Source organism: Pavona decussata, unplaced genomic scaffold (assembly GCF_977016875.1).
Source record: "Pavona decussata unplaced genomic scaffold, jaPavDecu1.1 SCAFFOLD_330, whole genome shotgun sequence".
In the NCBI taxonomy this organism is placed as follows: Eukaryota; Metazoa; Cnidaria; class Anthozoa; order Scleractinia; family Agariciidae; genus Pavona; species Pavona decussata.
Window position 1 is genome coordinate 1,407,718 of NW_028145718.1, and position 24,060 is coordinate 1,431,777.

At 39.8% G+C, this 24,060-nt stretch overlaps 1 protein-coding gene across 2 annotated transcripts in view; it reads left to right on the forward strand.

Moving 5' to 3' along the window:
* Nucleotides 1–24,060, forward strand: part of LOC146453503 (glycine amidinotransferase, mitochondrial-like) — a 161,570-nt gene that overhangs the window by 129,465 nt on the left and 8,045 nt on the right. Inside the window, exons 2-3 of one of the 2 annotated variants that reach the window (XM_085096557.1) lie at nucleotides 22,135–22,190; nucleotides 22,292–22,371. In XM_085096557.1, coding sequence (XP_084952683.1) covers nucleotides 22,309–22,371 — 63 coding nt within the window. In that variant the 5' untranslated portion in view covers nucleotides 22,135–22,190; nucleotides 22,292–22,308. Of the gene's footprint in view, nucleotides 1–4,087; nucleotides 4,149–22,134; nucleotides 22,191–22,291; nucleotides 22,372–24,060 lie in introns of those variants that run through there. The other variant, XM_085096558.1, reaches the window with a different exon arrangement.

The window sequence follows — 24,060 nt, forward strand, 5'->3', positions numbered from 1 at the left end:
GATTTTGGTCATAAATAGGGTAAGGGTTTTGGGAAGCGGGCCGCACATCCCTACCCAATTTTTTTTGGAGTACCCCCCCGGGAACAGAGGTTACCCCGATAACCTTATAGATGATAAAAGTCTCTCAGAAGTCAATTTCAGCGAAAGAATGTCGGCACTACAAAACAAATTAAAAACGCGCAAAAACATTTTGCCGTTTGTTACTTCATTAGAGTTTATTTAAAAAAAAAAATAAAAAATAAAAAAAGTTAAAAAATTAAAAAAAAAAGGTTGGAAGTCGGAAGTCGGAAGTTGGAAGTCAGAAGTCGGAAGTCGGAAGTCGGAAGTCGGAAGTCCGAAGTCCGAAGTCCGAACTCCGAAGTCCGAAGTCAGAAGTCCGAAGTCGAAGTCGGAATTCCGAAGTCGGAAGTCAGAAGTCCGAAGTCGGAAGTCGGAAGTCCCTCCTCCGCTTTCATAATTTACAGTTTCTGAAAGCGCCCTGTACGCGCAGGATTCCATACCGAAATGCCTGGCCAGGATGACGTGCGCGTCACCCACATCAGCGAACTGAATATCGAGTTACAGTTGTTCAGTGTCACGCTGGCTTATAATTATTGATTTGAGCCGTCGCTGCTAAAAACGAATACAGTCAACTCTCTCATAGCGACCACTTCTCGTAAGCGACCACCTCCCGTAAGCGACCACTTCATAAACAGTCGTTTTGTTTCTCAGTTAAATACTGTTTCAAAAGCTCTCTCGTAAGCAACTACCACGCAAATTTCTTAAGGGACCGCGACCACTTTTTAGGCCAGAAATTACACATGTTCTTTTGTTTTCTATTTCCGGTAAGCGACCACCACGCTACCCCGGACTGCTGACAGATAATAACAGTTTACAGACAGAGAAGATTGCTATAATTAGATCTGTAGGTAAACGGGAATCGTTACAGTGATCTGTTCCAAAATGTTATACAAAGTTTCATCAGAAGAATGAATAGATGTGAAAAAATCAAATAAATCAGTGTCTATTTGCCTTATTTTAGCTGCTAAGGTAATATTTTTATGTAATTAATAAACAATTCAGTATTAGGCTTATTTTGTTGATCTTTCCCATAAGCGACCACCTCCCGTAAGCGACCACTTTGTCGTGCCCCAAGGGTGGTCGCTTACGAGAGAGTTGACTGTACTCAAAACAACACGGAAGGAACAAAGTCACACGTTTTTCTCCATTTTACTGATCGACCGCTTCATTTAAGAAGCTAAAGGAGCTGTAAAGTTTGATTTGCACTACTTTTTCCTGCGATATCGAAATGGTATGCAAATTTTTGCGCATGTTTCGTATGCTAATTGACCGGAATAACTATATTATTTTAGAGCAGAAAAGGAAAGAAATATGGAATCAAAAAACATTGAATGGCTGTCTTAAGTCAATCTGATTAGTTTTAGGGCCAAATATGTGATGTTTGGAAACATTCACGGGCTCCAGATGTCAAGTGTTTGTGAATCGCTTCTGTTCTCATAATTCGTGACGTGAATTGCGAGCCGCAAGTATCGCACGCATGTTCGATCTTGAATCAGAGCTTGAAACTTGGAACAAATAAAGTTCTTTTCTTCGTCTTTCGAGATATGAGATTTAATTTAGAGAAAATTACATACCAGAAACACTTTTATTTTATTGAAAATAGGCATTAGTTTCGAGGCCATTTTGAGTAGCGTACACAAATCTGTATGCTTTAGATAGCAGCCAGCGAGTTTGGAATGTTTATTGTATTAATTTTGCTGTGAGATGGTTGGTCTAGGTTTGTGTAAAATTTCAAGTTCATTGGGTCATTTTACACCGTGAACGGGGCTTCGTCCTTTGACCTAAATTTTCGCGGTTTTCATCGGCCCGTGACCGCACCTAGGCCGCATTTCAAACTCTCGCAATTTTCTCACAAATAAAATACCTTGGAACTTTAAAATATGATTTTCGAAAATAGTTAATCCAAGGGTATCTTCAGGCGAAATATCAGAAATTCGACCAAATGGTCGCTGAAATGCAGTTCTCGATTCTTACAGGCAGCCGCTCTTAAATCTTAATCGCAGTAAATTTTCACGACAAATGAACCAACATTTCACGAGTGGCTTGGTTTTCCTGACACTGATCAATGAGGAGTCGGTATACATTTGGCCAGATTGACGTCATTTGAGTAGATTTGATTTGGAACTTCCCTGCAAATTCAAATTCCATAATATTTGCTGTCTTCTCCTCAGTAGGTATATTTTGTGTAATCTACTGAGAGTCAACCGGCCGGTTCGATTATTCCATTGACTCGGACGGAGACTGGGACAGACCGAGTCCATGAGAGGACTGACTAGGCTTTAGCTTTCTTCTCTGCAGAGACCTCTTTCGCGGGTGAGCAGAGACAAATAGGGGACTGGAGAGAGTGAAATAACAACGAGGTCCCCCGCGCTCCCTTTTTTTTCCATTTCCGTTTTTTTTCCCATTTTCGACTTTTCATCGCTTTTTTTTTTGTGACGGACCCTCTACGGATGAGAGAGAGGCAGCAATAGTACGTGATACCTGTCATCTCTCCTATTTGGATTAAACTTGGACAGATTGAAGTACCTACCCAAGAACTTTAAATGACGGATTGGGCTGCCTTTGCGACTTTTCCCTTGGGAGTTAACTTCCTTAGCCATCAATTTTTTGCTTAGAATGTTCTTGAAACCTCCCTGAGTTATCGTACGTTGCCTTGCAGTAAGTTATTTGTCAACACGAACTTTTGCACTCTGCATACGAACACATCAATCTTTTGTCGTAATAGTCTCTGAAATCATTTCTGACTCTGAATGATAGCATAGTCGGCTCCTTCGCAGGGGTCGTCCAGCTCGAGCAGCACTGCACACCAAGAGTAGTTTGGTCTCGGATGGGGTCTTGGGGGTCTTGTAGAGCAGCTTGTTTTTCCATGATCTTTTGCATCAATGATGGAGATGGGAAGGAAATGGGAACTCCTGGAAACTTAAGTGGACAGCTCTTCCTCAGGCGACAGAAACTTGCAAGGAACTTATTCACTGTGGAAGCAAAAAAGACTACAAAGGCCGCTGTAAATGCGTTAAGGCTAATCTTGATTGCATTGGTTTGTACAATTGTTGTGGGAATTGCAATTAAAGCAAAGCTTTTGTAGAGCAGGCCATCGTAACATTATAGCCAAAAAACTGCTTTGAAACACGTTAGCCTAAAAAATTCAACGAGACCGTAACATTGTTAAATAAATCCATCACATTGCATATTGTAAGTCTCAACGGTGATATGGAAGTTGCTTCAATCAGGCTAGGCAAGTGACTCAAGCAAATTATCTCATAAAAACCTAATGAAGCATAGCTTATTAAATCGATGAATTCAAAGATATGAATTGCGTCGTTTTGGGCCAGTCACTAAAGCTCTATAAAGACGCCACGTCCATGATCTTTCTTCTAAACCAAACAAGCATGCGGAAGGTATGATTCAATTTATACGCTTAGTGATTGATGAAAACTTTGTGGTAAGCTTACAAATTTAAATCTCCGTCATACTATAATTTACATTTTCGTGTGTTTAATTAATTCAAATTATACCGCATACCGTTGGCTAAAGTATACTCGTTGGTATGTAATATTACGCTGAGGTGCTGAGCCAGTATCTTACACTGAGAAAATTGGTCCTGAGGAACAATAAAGACTGACTTCGTCATATGTGGTCCTTTTGCGCTTGTCAAATCCGCAATAAGAACGAGGTAAATTAAGCAGACATGAGTGTGCATCCAAAACACCTTAAATAAATTCTAATCAACAACAAAATTTATATCGGTTGGGACTAACGATCGGTACATTATAGGATATAATAGTTACATTTCTGGAAATGTCACTTGACTATACACGTATTTACGAGGATGAGTTCAAATGGAATACATTTTTTTCCTTATAACCTTATAAACTTGTTCCCTTTTCTAAAACTTGAGAGTTCCTTAGAGATTGACAGTAGCGGAAAGCATGTCATCTCCTTAGAAGTCCGCCCACTTTAAATGAAAAATTGTGACATGTTGAATTTGTATAGATTTTATGTACCTGGCTAAAATAGAACAAAGAAAATAACATTTTGATGAGGACATTGAACCAGGAACGTTACGCGAAGAAAATTCGTCTTTGCAGGTCAGTATAAGCAACAACTAGTGTTGACCATACCATAAACGTATATAGTACTATAATATTCTATAAAGGTTATATTTCTGTTTTTTTTTTCTTTTTACAACCGTCGAGGTTTCAGCCTTATGACGCACATTTAATATTGATGGAGACACCAACAGTACAACTTTGCCTCACCAGTAACGCAAATTTTCGCAAATGTTTCCGTCATCACTTTTCAAGTGCGGATATTTACAGGTCAGGACAGAAATAAGTCAAAAGTACTCATTAAAACTTCCCGAAGTACTTTTCTTCATGAATTCCAAAGTCGTATTTTTATTCATTTGTCTTGCATCCGCTTTCTAACATTTGACACGTCGTTTGGTCGTATACTGATGATGTCTTTGGACAATGGCGAAAGGAAACAAATAACAATTCAAATAAAAAAGAACGCGACCCAGAACTTAACTCGGTACCTAACGGCCCGAGTAAAAACTGAAACGGAATTACAATCGTAAGCTATTAAGAGCCAATGTCTGTAAATATCGAGAATCCGGCGTCAGTCGTGAAATTTTCTACAAGTTTTCCACCAGTGTCAACATAATAATATGTTCAATCCACACGGATTGTAGCTTTGAGTAAAAGACTGTTCTAAAGCATCCAGGATTTCGAAACAGGTTTCCATCGGCAGATTTTAGAGGGCGCGGTTCTGTTCGGAATAGGGATACTTCATGTGGTCGAAATGCCAGAAAGTACACCGGCTTCATGTTTCCTTCTCTCAGCGGGACACTTTCATCGGGCCGCCTGTTTTTTATACAAACTATAAAGAATGTGCTTTTTAAGACCATACTAGGTTCGACTTCAAATTGCATGTACCATTGGGCTTTCGTTGCTGTTAAAGTTAGCTAAAATTAGCTTATTCGCTCAAGCGCTGCAACTGGGGTAAAAAAGCAAGTTATCAGCAGCTTTCCCAACATAATTTAGTGCTTTAGAGAGAGCAAGAAATATGTTATGAGATAACCAAAGTACATCAATAGATGTTATTGCGTTGATCTGAACGAGCGAAAAGAAAATGCATCATTTTATTCTATTTTCGACGCCGCCGGAAAGCCAACATGGCACTTATTTACTTATGATGGGGTCTGGGTCGACCATGAGGGAGTGAAGACGTCTCTTCTTCTGCTCCCGTAATTTTGAACGTTATTTTAGTCATCTGTGGATTTTATGGCCGAAAGGAATACGGCAACCCTGGAGCGTAAATCGAAAACAAGTAGAAGTGTCAGCTCAGAAAGCGAGACTGGTTCTCGAGACGGCAAGAAGATTTTTATTTCAAGTTTTCAAACAACGCTGTCCGAGGCAGACATAAGCGAAGGATCGCTCGACGACAGCAGTGACCAGGATTTGAAGGACATGAAGGCGTTAGATATGTCTAATAAGGTCGGACAACAGCTTAAACAAAACCTCGACAGACTTGAACGTATGGAGATGAAACTGCAAAAGGTGGAAGGAGTTTTGGACCAGATTTCCAACCCAGAGAAAGCCGTAAATAATATACAAGAAAACTTGTCATCCTACAATGAAAAGGTTAAAAAGATGGCAGACACGATAAAGCAGATTGAAGCGGGGTTGACGACGGTAAACGTGGACATTGAAGCTGTGGAGAGGAAAGAGAAACAAAGAGAGGAGAAGATAAAAAATCTAGAAGACCAAATTCTCTATCAAGAGGTTTACAACAGGAGAGAGAATTTACGCATCTTTGGCATTCCTGAAGCGGCCCAGGGTGTGGAAAATACAAGCGAGGTTGTATACAAATTCTTTGAGGATGAATAGCCCTTTTCACGGTTAACTCTGCTCATTTGAATTACAATGAAATCTAGCATGTATGTGAGGCAATTTCGGGCTATTTTGTAGTTTTAGCCCGAAATTGCCTCGTATCCACGTTGGATAACATTGTAATGCAAATGAGAAAAATTAACCGTGAAAAGGGCTATTGGAGAGAATGTTAGAGAATGCACGAGATATAGAATTTCAACGAATCCACCGACTCGGGAAAAAGAGAACAGGCTACCCGAGGCCAATAGTTGCCTGATTCCTCAGATTCCCAGAGCGTGAATTTATCTTTAAAAGCGTGAGAGATTTGAGAGACGAATCGGAGGTGAAAGTTTTTGCCAACTTCCCGCAACAGATACGTGAAAGGAGGAAGAAACAGTGGCCGATAATGAAGAAAGCAAGGGAAGAAGGCAAAGTGACCTATTTTGTTAGAAAAGAACCAGATAAACTCCATATCGATAGCGTATTAAGTATTTCATGGCCATAAATCCGTACTATCTTTGTTTACGGGTGCAGTTTTGAGAACTTTGCATACGGCAAAAAAGAACTATAGTCCTAAATCCCTAGAGTAGCACGTGGTTAAAGAATATCTGCTGCTTTTAATATCTTTGTATTTTCTATGTTCTTTGTTTTCGCGTCTGGTCAAAAACAGCTTTGTCTCGTCTCGGTGTTAAGCGCTTTGTATTATCTACTTTTAATGCATGTTTTAAACAATTCGAAAATAATTTGTTTTTCCATAATTTGCATTCACAAAGGATAACGTTAATTTCAAATTACTTTCTTTAAATGTTCGAGGGATTCGTTCATCCACAGGCAGCCCAAGCTCACTATCAGAGAACCGTTGAATTATAAGGATTTGTATGGGAATACAACGGATTTGTGTAAAATGGTAGAAAATAACAGTGTTTTGTCAATAAAGTTTCTTACGGGATTTAAAAATTACACTCGCGTTTCCTGAATAAATTTGCGATAATTTCTACTCATTTAGTTTGTGTAATGTGGCCGAACTATCCAGGAGCTAACGTCGAAGAAGCGGCATTTTTATTTCTGCGTAGTCCGCCGTTTCTGTAGACGTTGAACGAGTTGAAATAATCGTGAGGCAGCATAAATTAAATAAAGTTATATTTTCAGGTGTCTTTTTCGTTATCGTTGGGACCTGCAGAGACGACGACGACCACAACAAGAACGTCAGAAAACAATAGTTTCAATTAGCAAACACTGGCTCTGCACGTGCGCTATAAAGTTTGGTACATTTCTCTGTCGTGCTCTGCAACATGAAAACAACGACGTATAATCACCATTCAAGGTTTTATGGAGAACGTGAACACTTGATTATTTATATTCCTTTCCCTTTCTGAACTTTAAAGTCGCTCCTACGACGTTAGCTCCTGGATAGTTCGGCCACATTACACAAACTAAATGAGTAGAAATTATCGCAAATTTATTCAGGAAACGCGAGTGTAATTTTTAAATCCCGTAAGAAACTTGGGCTGAGCCGATGATCTGGCGAAATGGTATGACCAATGGAACAGAAAATTCCTGGAATTTCCAAATTTCCGGGAAAAGGGACGACAGGCTGTCGATATATTTGATTCTGTACCGAAAATTTAGGTTGAATAGATCGCGCTCTTCATCCACAAAAAGGAAGGCTTTGTTCCTGTGGCTTAACAAGCAAAAGGTAGACATTAGGTGCGGTTACACTACAGCTCTTCCCCAAAGCTTCCCTCGGGTAAATAGCTTGGGTTGGGTTTACTCTGGGTTTTGATCGATTTCATGCTTGCGGTTGCACGCTGATAAATTGCCCGAGGGGAACAGTAAAGCTTTACCCGATTTGGCGGGAAACACTAACTGGAAATGCAAACATGGATGACACGAACCGTGAAATGTTTTCGGTAATTCTGTTGCCTTTATTACAACTTCCACTTCAAAAATTATAGGTTTAGTAGTTCAGCAAATTATTTTAAGAGGAGACCGTCGACGCCGACCACAAATACGCTTTTTCCAGAGATTGCACTTTTTACTTTTTTTATTTAAGAAGACGTCGAATCGTCGTAGACGAGCTTGGGCATTACCGCGACCACAAAATTGGTTTGGGCGACTTTTGAATGATAGGAATCTAGACCACTGGTGGAAAGAGAACTTTCACGTGTCTCGAGGCACTTTTAAATTTATCTGCCAGCTTGTAGGCCCAAACCTGGAACGTCAAAACACCAGGATGCGAGAGGCTTTTCCCGTCGACAAGCGAGTAGCTGTTAGTTTATGGCGTTTAGCAACTGGTGAATGCTACCGATCACCTAGATTTATGATGAGACTAGCGAAACCTACAGCAATTAAATACTGCCATGAATTTGTACAAAAAATCTGGAGCTTTCAAAACGAGTTTATAAAATTTCCGTTCTACATTTGAAACACATTTAAACGTATAAAAACTACTTACAGAAACGCTTGAAAACCAGCCATGGTGTGATTGTTGTTGAGCTTGAAAAACCGCAGTAGCGGGTAGGATTTGGCGCACAGAACGTAAACAACACGTGAATTCTAGTGTTTCGTACATTTCACTTTCTCGTGATTGGTTGAGCCGCTTTGGGTTCTTTTTAACACATAGACCTTACCTCTGGTACTGTCATGGGAAATTCTTTTGTTCTTTTTGACGTATCCATGGAAATTTCCCCAAGGCAATTTCGCTCTGGGAATGTCGGTTACACACAAAAAGTTGCTTCCCCGTGGGCAAGAGCGATTTACCCAAGGGTAAAACCGCACCTATTATATTTCTCCAGGAAACCTATTCTTGGTTTTCACGTGACGTCACCAAATTCTAGAATTCAAAACTGGGAGGCCTACAAAATTTTTACCTTCATTCAAGGAAAGATTACCTAAAAATATGTCTGTTCACAATTTCTTACCTCGATGTCGTGCTTCCTTTTGAAAACAGAACAGTTTCAATTTCCGAGTTTCCATCGTGTGTGACATCAGGAGGACGGCCGTGACAGAGCTTTTCCGTATCTTAAAAATGACTCTTCGGGTGATTTTCAGCATTCTAAACAATTTAAGTTTGAGGAGAAATATTAATCTAAACATTGGAAAATTCACAAGGGCAAACAAACCTCTTTTCTGGCAAAAGTGAACTCCAGATGTTTTTTCCTATTTCCGGTCGCCATGTTTGTGCCCCTCAGAGGGACACAAACATGGCGTCTCCATACTAAGCTCCATAAATTTATGTGGAACATTTTGTCAAATAACTCGAGTACGGAATGCTGCACAGACCTGACACTTGGACAGATGCCTTATTTATTTATCCTCTATACCATGTTAATTTCTTGACTTCATTCATGGAATGGTTTCGATTTTTGTTTTCAATGGCGTGACAGTGAAAACCGAGAATAGCACGAAAGAGGTTGAGGCTATCTGGAAAACACAGTACAAAGGTTAGATGTTTTATTCTCATGGTACCAATCACAGTCGAGGAGTTATGATCTTGATAAAAGATGATTTGTAATTTGACCTTAAATCGTCTGTATTAGACACCGATGGTCGTTACATTTTGATTAATGCCACTGTGCAGGGATCGTCCTTAATTGGTGACACTAAAGATGGTGGAATGAAAGCCCCGCATTTAGAATTTATTATTAAGACCCAAAGAATAATGTTTTGCAAGAGATTTGCAGATGAGGAACCTTGTGCTTGGAAAACAATTTTGTCACACTACCTGAAACCGGTTGGGGATAAAGTTATTCTCTGTTGTGATTTTGATGTTAAAAGACTCCCTATTAATCTTCCAAGCTTTTACGAGGAATGTTTAAAGTGTTTCACACAATGTTCCGCAGCTGTATATTATGGTCGTCCAAATGTTTCAATATTCGCAAAGTTGTATTCGCTGTCGCTAAATTACATTCGCTGTCGCTAAATTGTTCATTCGCTATCGCTAAATTTCATTCGCTGTTGCTAAAACTCATTCGCTATCGCTAAATTACATTCGCTGTCGCTAAATTGTTCATTCGCTATCGCTAAATTTCATTCGCTGTTGCTAAAACTCATTCGCTATCGCTAAATTACATTCGCTGTTGCTAAAACTCATTCGCTATCGCTAAATTTCATTCGCTGTCGCTAAATTTCATTCGCTGTTGCTAAAACTCATTCGCTATTGCTAAATTTCATTCGCTGTCGCTGAGCGTTTCCATTTCATGCGCTAAAAATTAACTCAGGGTGTCCCCACACGGGAAAGTTTGTGGAAAGCCGCTAACCGCAGATTTGCATTCAAAAGCATGTAAGACGACGAAAAGGTATGGAAATGCTCTTCTTCATTTTAATTTCAGATTTAGTTCGCTTCTAAGCCGTTCCTCAGTGAAAAGCTGAAGCTATTATACGAAAAGGCTTTCTGTGGGGCTTTGTTTTCAACCGTGCACATAAACTTAAAGTTTGGCTCATGGCATTCAGGCCAATGCAGCGGGACTCTGTAAAACGAGGATACGGACGGGCGGATGGCGGATGCCGGATAGCGGATGGCGGATAGCGGATGGGGATTAGAAAAAAAAAGAACAAAGAAAATAGGATGTTGATACTGTTAAATTTATTGGTTAATTGTCTCCTTCTAAGAAATGCTAGCTTTGGCTATTTTTTTTTAATTTGAATTAATTTATATCCTATTGCCAGTTAAACAGCGAAAACGCTATAGAATGTTTCTTCACGTTTTACAACCAAATCAGTCTGAGTTTGCAGTGGGACTCCGTACATTAGTACGACACACCATCCGGCAAAACAACACTTTCACATTCATGAACAGTTACGGGATAATCTGATTAACGGGGAAAGTACTGTGTGAGCTCTTGCTAGGCATTATAGATTGGAAATCGTGGTTATTGTTCGAACAGACAGATCGATACAAGTTATTAAAGATTATTTTAAGATGTCCAAAGATTTATATGCGTAGGATTTGCGAACGTGTCATTTTCCTCTCAGGAAATCTGGCACAAGCGACGTTTCAAGTACTTTTCCTTTCAAGTTTTGATTTAGAGCAGGGCATGTCTTGAACAATCGTGACGAATTAAAGATAGCGATTTTGTTTGTGGTCCCTCGCTGAACAACGAACATGAACTTCTCTTGCTTGAAAAAATGTCACTTTCTTCTCTGGGAAAATTTTATGGGTTCCATGTTTGGACGCGGTTTGCAGTCACGAAAAAGTTACGTTCTGCCAAGAAGTCTGATGTAGAGGACGACGAGTTAGAAAAGCCAGAATTCCTCGGTTTGTTCAGCAGTAGAACACCAATTTCAGGTCCGCTTCTTCAGGAGAAAGCGAAACATTTCTCAGCGCAGTTTCAAGAACGCGGAGTCGACCGATCGCGAAAGCTTCAAAGCATCAACCGGTTGGTCAGACAAGTTTAAAAATCTTTTCACAATTAAATTAAGTTTTCTTTGTTTCGTTTCGTTACATTACTGTCTCATGAATATTCATATTTTCGATTATCCGGACTATTTATTCAAGTCCCAACGAGTCCGGATAATAGAGGCTCGACTGTACCAAGTTCACGGAGAAGACGACCCCTGACAACTAGGGACTGAAGGCCGCCGGCGAGGCAACTGGGGAAAACCAGAAACTGACCGAAAAAACTGAATGTTCAAAAAATAAAAGAGAAAAAAGCAAAATCCGCAATGAATATCAAAACCGAAAAGACGCAACATCCGATCAAAAAAAGTCCCCCTATTGCAAGGCAAACTTCGCTTGTGTGCAAATTGAAAAGGAAGAAAATGACACGTTCGCAAATCCTACGCAGATAAATCTTTGGACATCTAAAAATAATCTTTTAATATCTTGTATCGATCTGTCGGTTCGATGTTCGAACAATAACCACGATTTGCAATCTATAATGCCTAACAAGAGCTCATAAAGTACTTTCCCCGTTAATCAGATTATCCCGTAACTATTCATGGATGTGAAAGTGTTGTTTTGCCGGATGGTGTGTCGTACTAATGTAAACTGCAAACTCAAACTGATTTGGTTGAAAAACGAGAAGAAACATTCTGTAGCGGTTTCGCTGTTTGACTGACAATAAGATATAAATTAATTCAAATTAAAAAAAAAAAAAATAGCCAAAGTTAGCATTTCTTAAAAGGTGACAATTAACCAATAAATTTAACGGTATAAACATCCTACTTTCCTTTTCCTTTTTCCTTTTTTTCCCCATCCGCCATCCGCCGTCCGCATCCACCCGTCCGCACCCTCGTTTTACAGAGTCCCATATTTTCCCGCCTCGACGAAGCACGATGGTGCCATGAACCAAACTTTAAGTCTTCCGAATAAATCCGCGATGATTTATACTCTCTCAGTTTGTGTAATGAGGCCGGAATATCGAGGAGCTAACGTAGTAGGGGCGCCTTTAAAGTTCAGAAAGAGAAGGAAAATTAATCATCATGCGTTCACGTTCTCCATAAAACCTTCAATTCGGTCATTTCACGTTGTTGTTTTGCAGAGGACGCAAAAGAAATGTACCAAAGTGTAAAATGCACGTGCAGAGCCAGTGTTTTGCTAATTAAAACTATCGTTTTCTGACGTTCTCATTGGCGTTGTTGTCGTCGCTGCTTAAGGTCCCTATTGTGGGGTGAAATACCTACTCATTACACCTTTTGCTGTTCATTATGAGAAAATACGCATCCATTTGCGTAAAATGGCGACCAATTGCGCGAAGATACATTCATTAGCGCCAAACGACGAACATTTGCGCTTAACTCAGATTCAATAACGATGTTTGCATTTTTATCAACATTTAAAAACACTTTTGGGCATTATTATGCGTCATTCGACATACAAAAGAGAAAAATATACTTTCATTTGCGCTAATATTCAAGTCATTAACACCATCTTGAAAGTCAATAGAGGTAGTAGACAAACATTAACGTGCATAAATCATTTATTAACATTTTTATCACACTGTTTGAAATTCAATAGCATTCCTGGACGGCGTTAGTGTGGATAAGACAAATATTAATGCCCTTGTGCAAACAATTGAGCGATCTTTAGATTCAATATACATAAATCGATTTTCAATTGAATAGTACAATTTCAAAAAATTATTTTATTCTCAATTTTAGTTTACCCTTCAATAAGCTCTCTATTCAAACATCTTGGCAGATAAGTCTGCATGAAGCGGTACCATTGCGCACTTTTAGCTGCGGTCACAGTGTCGATGTTTCTGTGCAGAGCTTCAAGCAGTTGTTGTGTTCGAAACTCCCCCAGTCAGGGGCACCCAACGGATCGTTTCGGTAAATTACCTGTTCGGAAGGCCCTTAATCCCCTACAATTTTCTGAAGGGAATTTTCACCTCGAACTTTCGTGATATGGGAAATTTAAGGCCTAGTGTATTCGGATTGATAAAAATCCCGGGGGGGGGGGGTACTTGGGTTCAGTTAAGATTTTCGGAAAGGAAGTAAGACCTGAGGTTTTCAGGAAATGGACAGATGCCCTAGTAATTTCGAAAAGACTCATGTTACCCTAGAATGACCGAACAGATAAATATATTATAGCGCGGCCTTAAACGAACCTACAGAACTTTAAAGGCACTCCAGATCCCGGGGGGGGGGGGGGTACTCCCCTATATAAGGTATATTGGTATGTGCCGCCCCAAAGGGTATGGTTTTTGAGCCGTTTTGGTCTGAAATAGGGTATAGATTTTGACAATTACGGTCTGAAATCGGGTCGGGTTTTTGGGGCGATGAACATTTGCGAAAGCTTACAAACATATTTTTCTTCTCAGCACGTAACTGGAGCGACTAACTGATAGCGAGAAAAAGAAATAGATAAACTATGTCATCCAGCTTACTTTTACTCCTTGCGTCAACTTCCGTTCGGCACTGATGCATAATTATAAGGTCTGAAAACGGGTATGAATTTTAGAGGTCAGGTCTGACAACGGGTGTGGAAAATGGCATGTTTAGGTCTGAAATAGGGTCGGGATTTGAAGACCCGGGCGGCACACCCCCACCAAGAATTCTGGGGAATACCCCCCCCCCCCCGGGCTCCAGATAGCCTAAAATAGCGTTTCAAAGGATCTGAGAGAAAACTGTCGTTGGGTGCCCCCGCCCAGTGGGATTCCTCGTGCTCTAGCCTCATCTCTGTTATCCATACGTCTTTGAATTTCCGGATGAGATGTCAGCCTTGATTGCTGCTTTTAGACAACAAAAAGTCTGGTAAATTAGGTATTGTTCAATTGAAAATCGATTTTTGTATATTGAATCTAAAGATCGCTCAATTGTTTGTACAAAGCGCATTAATATTTGTCTTATCCACACTAACGCCGTCCAGGAATGCTATTGAATTTCAAACAGTGTGATAAAAATGTTAATAAATGATTTATGCACGTTAATGTTTGTCTATTACCTCTATTGACTTTCAAGATGGTGTTAATGACTTGAATATTAGCGCAAATGAAAGTATATTTTTCTCTTTTGTATGTCGAATGACGCATAATAATGCCCAAAAGTGTTTTTGAATGTTGATAAAAATACAAAAATCGTTATTGAATCTGAGTTAAGCGCAAATGTTCGTTGTTTGGCGCCAATGAATGTATCTTCGCGCATTTGGTCGCCATTACATTTTACGCAAATAAATGCGTATTTTCTCGTAATGAACAGCAAAAGGTGTAGTATGCTCTATATAGAGCATACTAATGACTTCTTTTGTTTTCCTTTGTCTAAAAGCCTAATTAGTATGCTCTATAAAGAGCATACTAATGAGAAAATAGAACATACTAATGAGTATATAGAGCACGGGTACGGGTACGGCTTGCCATCACCTCTCATGACTTCCATTATGAATCCTGTAAGCCAGTAATTTACCTCTTCCACGGGAGTGGTGACCAAATCTACTGGAACGGACGTATACTCATCTCCAAGGGTTTCAATTTGTGTGTTTCGGTATTCAGCCCAAGCTCGATAGACGTTTACCGAATTGGAATTCTATCTCTTTCTCTTTGCCCAATTTCGTTCATTGTGGTAGGCTTTTGAAAACGTGCACTTTTATCGAATTCATCCCCCAAGCACTCGGTTATGTCTACACTCTCAAAAGCAAGTAACTCTTGAGTGGCAAGGACTGCCTCAAGTTCCTCGAGCTCTGTATACTCAGGCTGGCTCATAGCCGGAGCAAGTGAGCCATCAAAACAACAAAGAATGAACAAAGCTCTAAATAAAGAAAAGAATTTTTATTTCATGAAATTCTACCAACATTACGGTGACATCCAAAACAAAATAGCAACGTTATTCCCAAGTGTGAATGGCACAATTAAAATACGCTCATGAATAGAATCTGCATAAAATATGGTTTCTTCGCGGATGTGACCATGTTCTAAGAGGGTGAGACAATGAACGCTCGTGCTTTATGCGATATAGCGCCTCTCGCATTAGATAGAAGTGCCACTCTTGCTACACCCTCGTGGCCTTCTATCTATGCTCGAGGGACTATATCCCATAGAACACTCACATTCATTGTCTAACCCTTATACAGAGGTTATTTGGGCAATATGAAGGAATAATATGAAGGTGTAGCAACTAGAATCGCACAATGCGTAATCAACACCGCGACTTTCTAGCGCTGACAATCCCGCTTCCATCGTATTTAATCAACGCCCTTCTAGCGCGTATTTAGGTTAATTAGCGCGCTCTAAGCGTTTCTATTCCTGTACAAAATATGCTATTTTACACATTTCTCTCATAAATAGTGCTGTTTACCGTTCTCGGTTCTCTCTGCAACTCGTTCTGCGCTGCTCTAGGCGAGTTTGCAAGATATACGCTGTTCTCGACGAGCTTAAGATATACGCTACTCTCAGCGAACTTTGGTTTATTCTACCTTACCAGCCGTTCCATAGTTTGTAAGTATTCGCTATTTCGTTTCTGTCGTTAAGGTATTATTTTCGTTTATTTGTTGTTAATTAGCCCATGTAACATTTGACTTTTTTTTTGCATTTTTTTATTTATACTTACCACTCTTACCGTTACATAAGAGCCAAATACAAAAGTTGGAGGTATTAAAAAACATAGATTAACACGCAGCTCAAAAATATACAATTCAAATAGGGGAGAGGAAAGTAGAGGGGCACCTCCAGTAAAACTAATACTGTGCCCCTTTAAAGGAAGTAAATTGACAAGAAAGGTAACTAAATAGAACAGAAAAAATAAGAAAGATATAGCAGAAGGAAAACAAAAAAACAAAGAGAAAAGAAAATCATTGGAATAAAGTATCATTAATAATGAGCAAGGAATGTATCATCAACATATTTATAGACTGCTTTTCTAAACTTTCTTTTAGTAGGTTGTCCTTAGCTGTCTAAGGAATGTTATTCCAAAAAATCTTATGTAACACGTGCATACTTGCTTGTTATTTTTCTGTTGAATCGTTTTCGCCGTTTTCCTCTGTTTCCTCCGAATTTTTCCCAGTAATCTGCCTGCTAAGCGCGGTTTAAAATGGGATGTTTGAACTGAAATAGCCTCATGAAGCATATTGATGTACTCAGAAGCGGGACTCAGAATCCTACTTGCCGATAAATTAATTGTTTTTCCCTCAATTAATGAAACTAAACTCGATTACTCTATCCGAAAATTGTGAACTTAATGTCTATGGCGGGGGTGTTTTTTTTTCAAAACTTTGATTAGTTTGTATTGCGCTCCGACTTGAATTTGAATAAGCTTGAACATTTATGTCTGGAAATTCGAAAACCGCATTCCAAGCTTTTTCTTGTGGTTACTTGGTATAGACCTCCTTGCTCCCCAGTGGAGTTATTTTCGGGTTATGAGACCCTTATCGGGAAATTAGATTCTCTCAGCCTTGAATATTACTTGTTGGGTGATTTAAATTGCAATTTGGCCTCTTCTCAATATGATCTTAATACACGTTTACTATGTGAAATTTCCGATATGATCCAATATGCGTGGGCTTCAACTGAACCTACTCGCAATACTGAAACGTTATCAACGCTAATTGATTTGATCTATACAAATCATATTGATAGGGTAGACTGTTCCGGTGTTGCGCACATTGGCATCAGCGATCATACCGGGCATAGTCTTTTGATATCAATCGATATCAATCGCATCTTGTGGCCAGAGCCTAGTGTTAATTCACCAGCGACATTAAAACTAGTCATCTACCCCAACCTCTCCCCCAAAAGATCTTTTAGTAAATGTTACCTCTTTTGTGTTAATATATTATGTTGCCGTGAAATTAAGTTTAACTTTGTTAACTTTTTAATTGAGTAATAAAGTTTGTTGTTGTTGTTGTTGTTGGAGAAGAGGTTTTCTAGAAACTGGGACAGTGCACCGTTTCATGGATCAAACCCACATAAGTTTTTCTCGCGGAATCAAAATAAACTCTAGCGTATAAAGTGTCGTGTGGGTTAGCTATCGCCTTTTCATATCCAGAATTCTCTTCATTTTGAAGTGGCTAAAATATCTTAGCTGGAAGAAATCCACAGGAAGAAATTCCACCAACATGCCCCCACAAGGTATCCAAGAACACTGTTTTAAAAGTGACAAATGTGGAGATAGAAACTCGGGTATCGTCCGGATTGAGACTTACTTGCTTTATGGTTGGCTCTTCAGCTTCCTCTAAACTTGGCTGCTCTTTACTGTAAGGTGTTAAACATTAATCCTTGTTCCTTCTTGCATAATTCGGCATTTTGTTAACCAGTCGGGTAACATTTGAAAACACAGCCGCGTACAACAAGGACACGGTATCTTAGCTGCTCCGCCGGACTGGAATGAGTGCGATTCACTTTCCCTTGATTTCCTTGCTCATTTCCAATCTCGCTCGGATCCTGTCCGGTTTGCCCTTGCGGTTTCCGTGTGCACTTTATTTGCTGAGTCGTCTTGGGGTATATAAGGGAACTTAAGCACAGACAATTTTGAGCCACGGACGGCAACCGGAGCGTTTTGAAGCCGTCGCGTTTGTAACGTCAAGCCACAGTCATCAACAAGACCTTTTCCTGTCCGCGGTAAGGGGCAAAACCACGCCAAAAAGAGAAACATTCGACTTCCGGTTGCCCGGTCCGTGGCCCACGAACTTTGCTTAAGCTCCCTATTGCCGTCATGTTAGCACCATCCCCGTCAGAACTACCAGTGTGAGCAAGAATCAGATCCTTCTCCGTTCGAATACTCGTCTGAGACACCTTGACACAGATGGAACACGAGGTCAGGGTAAAAAAGTCTGTGAAACCAGGATAAGGATAGGTCAGAATTATTCTTCGAAAAAGCTGTAAACCGATGCGAGTAGAACAGCGAAGCCAGACTTGAAAATATCTGCACATTCCTAGAGACTCCCGAGTCAATAATGCAACAACTGTCGGAAAGAATCTATAAGTAGAGATGTTCCAAACGTCAACGAGATCAAGTACAGTGTCACGTATAACCGGTACATGAGATCTATGTGGTGAATTATAACTACACTCTATACTAACTGACTGCGAGACAAACCCATAGTTGTTGTAGATAGTAGAAAAATTTTCTCCGAAGGTGATAATGTAGCTGCAAACATTATCCCCTTCCAACAATGTTTTTACCGCTGACCAACGTTTTGGGTTCGTGTCAATCTCGTACCCAGATAGTCTCCTTCGTTGCTGCTCGGGCCGGAGTCACGAGTATGGTTTTGAATCAACACCGGGCTGGTTGTACCACAAACCTTTACCGCTCGCTGGCAGCTGAAGTTTAACGTTCAAAGTTTAATTGGTAAACGATTAGACTTTGACCTTGTTCGCCTTCTTTAGCAACGGTTTTTTCTTAATTTTCACCCAAGGCGACTTTTCTTGCTTCGCTTCCTTCAAATCCAAAATGGAACGCTGTTTCATTGTAAAATTCAGTACAAAACGTCGTGACATGCGATGAACACGATGTACGCAAATTTGCCGGTAATTCGGGGGTAAACCTTTGCCGCGTAAAACGTCAACACAGCCCTGAACAAATTGGATTATGACACCCTCAATCGTTCACCGCTATTACCAGATAGCTCGCGTTCTTTTCAAGATTTCGAACTAGTTTTACATTTCATTAAACCCTGCATCCCTTTCTTGTTTCAACAATTACCTAAAAAAGTTTTTTTTTGAGAAAAATTCAACCTTTCTTCCCCATCAGTAACCTTCAATGTCCACGTCGTGATCACAGTAGTCCAAAGAGAATTCGCTCTTTCCATCCACCCATTTCCCTTTTTCAGGCGAACGGAGGCAAGTGCGAGTCACCGTCGAGCCCCTCCCGTCGTGACTCGCGCTTTCCTCCGCTCGCCTGAAAAACGCAAAAAAAAAAAAAAAAAGAAAAAAAAATCACGCCTGTTCTGCAGGCTAGTTTGCGTGAAACAAAAAAGAGCTCCCCCTAGCAGCCTAGTCCGTGGAAACCACTGTTTGTCAGTAAACCGATCCTTGTCCGTACAGACCAACGGTCTTTCTCTATAAAGCTATTCCACTTGTCTGTACCGATACATGGTCTCCTTTCCACCCACCCACGCTACTTGTCGGTATAAACCCATGGTCTCTTACCCATCCCCCCTACTTGTCTGTCTTGTGTTATGCTCTTTTACCCTTACCCTCCCCCACTAGTGTTTACAGACTTCATGGTCTCTTACCCAGCCCCCCTACTTGTGTGTACAGACCTATGGTCTCTTACCCGGCCCTGTTCTGTCGCACTTTGTAATAATCATCGCACTTTGTAATACCTGTCGCACTTTGTAATAAAACTGTCACACTTTGTAATACCTGTCGCACTTTGTAATAACACTTGTCACACTTTGTAATAAAATAGCTATCGCACTTTGTAATAACAAGTTGTCGCACTTTGTAATAAATGAAGCTGTCGCACTTTGTAATAACAAGTTGTCGCACTTTGTAATAAGATTTCAAATTTCCTTTGAATAGGATATTTGTTAGAAAATATATGACTTAACTAATCCCCCAGGGCACAAATACGTTCTTCCTTGATATTTTACTCCACATACTTGACTGAGGGGACTAACACGTTCTACTCCACGCTTCACGCAATTGCTATTTTGGAGATCACATAGCTTGTTTAGCAACGATGGAGTGTAATAACTGAACAAAGGGGAAATAACTCCAGGTAAAAATAAAAAGATGCGCGAGAGGGCTGAGTCCAAGTGTTAGTAAGGGAGACGGAGGCTTCAAGCGACTCGCTACTTGTTCTATATGAGGGGTTTTTTGGGGGGAGGGGGGGGGGGGTTAGTCACAAGATTTTAAATAGGTGCTACAATCGTGGCTAAAAGTCGAGATAGCTTGGACACCATTACAAGACAAATACCACAGTTCTTCAAAATATACACGCTACGTAGTGTTAATGGTCGATAGGTCTGCGCAGTAGATGCAAGCACGGTAAATAATCGAATTTATAGTTGTATTGTTCTTCGCTCGGTGTTTGCTGAGGTAGAGTAGATGGGAGTTGCAGTGAGGTGTGGGACAAGAAATAAAAGACTAAAGAGATTCTATCTATATTCTGAATATCTGATGCATTATATCCTCAAGATTGGAGGAATGGTCCTCGTGGCCTTTTTGACGAAGAAACTCATTTTTTTACTGCTGCCTCTGGATCAAAATCCAGAACTGATGGACCCTCCAGTGAAATTCCCATGAGATCTTCAAGGGTTTCTCCACCAAGGGAGTAATGTGAATCATTTTTGATTCTATTTTGGGTTGATTATGCCTTTTCCCAGCTGAGCAGCGGAGATAGGAAGAACCAATACGATTTCAAGCAAGTGGAGTCCATCTTTGAGATTATCTTTGTCGGGTTTCTTTGTTAGAAGGGTGGTCCACAGATCAAGGTATGCTTCCCTCTTGAACTGAACACTGATCAGAACCTTCAAAAGGATCCACTGGGGTGGAATGGATGCAATGTGACAGCCTTTCCCTTCAATCATTGGTCGACACCATTGTGTGAGATGTACAAATGCCACCTGCCCTAGATCGATGAGTTCATTTTGAGGTGTGAGTCACGCATAGTAGTTAAACTAGCATGTCTTTAACCACTTGGTTGGGAGCAGAGGAAAACTTCTTGCCCAGGATTTGCAAGAGAACACCAAATCTCTCCTTCTGTCCTGAGCATCATCACAGGTTACTTTCCAGTTTCTTCCTCTCTAACACCTGAAGTAAGCTATCATTTACAAATTAAACATGCAATAGAGTCATTTGCACGGTAAATTAGACTAGTACCGAGTCAGTGGAGCGGCTTAACAAAACCGATTTTTAAAGGTCATTACTCGTGATGAGAAAGTGTTCCTGTCACGATACATCAAGACAAATAACAATTGCGAGAAGCGTGGAGGAGAACTCGTTTCTTTTTCATCCCCTCAGTTTAGTGCGCAAAGTAAAATATAAAAAAAAAGAACATATTTGTACCCTGGGTGATTAGTTAATTCACTTATTTTCCACCGAACGTCGTATTCAAAAGTAATTTAAGAGCTTATTACAAAGTGCGACAACTTGCTATTACAAAGTGCGACAGCTTCATTTATTACAAAGTGCGACAACTTGTTATTACAAAGTGCGATAGCTATTTTATTACAAAGTGTGACAAGTGTTATTACAAAGTGCGACAGGTATTACAAAGTGTGACAGTTTTATTACAAAGTGCGACAGGTATTACAAAGTGCGATGATTATTACAAAGTGCGACAGAACAGGCCCTCCCCCTACTTGTCTTATTTTTATAGTCAACTGTATTTCCTTAAATTTTTTTTTCGAAAATTGACGGTTCCGGACTAGTCATTCTTATTCCGGATAATAGGAAGCAGAGGAAGGAGTTGTATTCTTCGCTGTTTTTTCCCTCTCTTATGACAAAGACTATACTAAATACTCTTCACAAAGGTTAAACTGTAGTAATTTTTCTGCTAAGCAAATCAAATCTTTTTTGAATTTCAGAGTACTTTTGTTCACGTTCGACACGATTTGGCTGACTCTCAGTCTTTTGTAGCTTGGCCCGAGGACTATTTTTCTAACAAATTTGCAATGGTTCTACTTTTTCATGTTTTCGGGTTTGCGAAAACCGACGAAATGAAATGTGCCCGTTTTCCTTGTACATGTCACGTCAACAGTCACGTCAACATTCTTTAGTGTGACAAACTTGTAAAAATAACAGCCAATAGAAATCACGTTTAGTTATTTGCTGACGTACGTTTGCTGACGGCCGGCTCTTTGTAGTCTTGGAAAGAATCCTTTGAAAGTTTGTGAGTTATTCATGATAATTTCTCTGGAATACAAACCTGAATGAACAGGTACAGACACGGCTAAACGGCTAAGGGGAGGTTGAAACACTTTTTATACTGTTTTGACTTAAACTTGGCGTGGGCTCAGAGCATTTTTTATTTTATTTCAGTTCTAACCGAAATCAACATGTTAAACGTGCGAATCCTAAAAGGTGGTTGCCGTGGACGGGAAGCTGCAAAATTTGGAGTGGTAGGTTTCAAGAATATTTGTGTTTGTTGTGATAAATGGAATTTGTTCTTATTAGTTGAGTCAAAACTGATCACAATTGTCATTTTATGATCTACTGCAAAAAATTAAAAAAGTAAGCTTACCTTACCCAAGCCTTTCAAAATAAAGCTAACGTCTTACCGTGATCTCAGCTTTGGAATTCTGATAAGCTTTAGTACATAATTTTAGTGTTGGTCACCGTAGGCCAGAGGCAGCTTGAGTAGTGTAATTATTTCCTCATCATGAAAAGGGAAAAGTAAAATGATAAGAAGCTTCAAGATTTAAGCTTAAGTTAAGTTCTTGTAGAAAGGTCGATCTATAGTTTATAAAGTTTGTAATTAGGCTCCGGTCGTGGTACACCTTTGATCGGGGCTCGCTGTACATGTTAAACGGCTCGCTCTTGATTTTTGATTATGGCTGAAAATAAGCTTATCTATAACTTGATAATCTACAGTCCTTGGATATGGTCAGAACAAGCCACGCACATCGAGTTACAGAACTTGTATTTCTTAGGCAGCACTTTTCACAGAAAAACCACAGAATTTCAAACTTGCATGGACGCAAATTTTGTCTATGTAAACCATAAAAGAATTCAAATGACCTATTATTAGTTGCCAAAAGTTTTTAATTTACTATTTCAATTATGTATATTGCAACGATCATTGCTAGGCTCGGTAGGGTTGTGGAGGTCAGTGGGTAGCGATCCGAACGGTTTTACTGTTTTGCCGTCAGGGGATTTAGGCTTATTTTAGAAACCAAAACAGAGCATTTGTTAATTGTTTTTTAATCCGTTATAGCCATATGATTAGCCGTATGGAAAATATTCTCAAATAATTTTAGTCCACGAACAATGGGAAAAGGCATTCGCTCTACTGTGGGGAAATAAAGCTTGTTCCATAAAGCTTGTCGTAAAAAGATAAAAATAACAACTTTAACAGTTAAAATGGGACTGCTCACTTTTAAGTGGCTGATAATTGTACTAAATGCACTCCGATAACTACAACTGTGGCCACATTTTACACTTAGTAGTAGTATTTGACAAATAATTAAGCAGTGGCATTTTTGTGTATGGAAACACCACGAGTAGGAGGGTTACTGAAACGCTTGAAATATTTTGATAATCAAGATAACGGAGTAAAGCATAAAATGTCTCTATTACCGAATTCATTTAAGACTATTTTAGGGAAGGAAAACCGTCTTGGAATGTCAAGAAACTTTTTTCCTAAGACAAAAATAAATTCTATCTATGAATTCGGTGAGGCAACAGTTTCCAATCGTAAATATCCTCTTTCAAATTCATCCTTCCACTTCCTGTCGTTTAGACAGGGAGAGCCGTATTGCTCGTCTGGAAAAATTTGAGCTTGAATATAATATAAGTATATTTAGGCATGCTAAGCCAATTAAGAGCGAGTACTTTTGCCAATCGACTCAACCAGGAGTGGGTAATTTTGCCCTCCATGGAAAGAAAATTGAGATTTTAAAATGTCTTCTGCTTTAGCCAATCGGCAGCATGTGAATTTAATGAATTTCAAGCTTTCTAGGTTAAAAGAGACTTGATCTTATTTACAAACAGCTTATACATTTTCCGTCCATATCAGCGAAAGAATCAGTTGCTATTAGACACGGCTTTAGGCTGTGTTTGTCCAGGTTTGTCGAAAGTTCTGCGAGTTG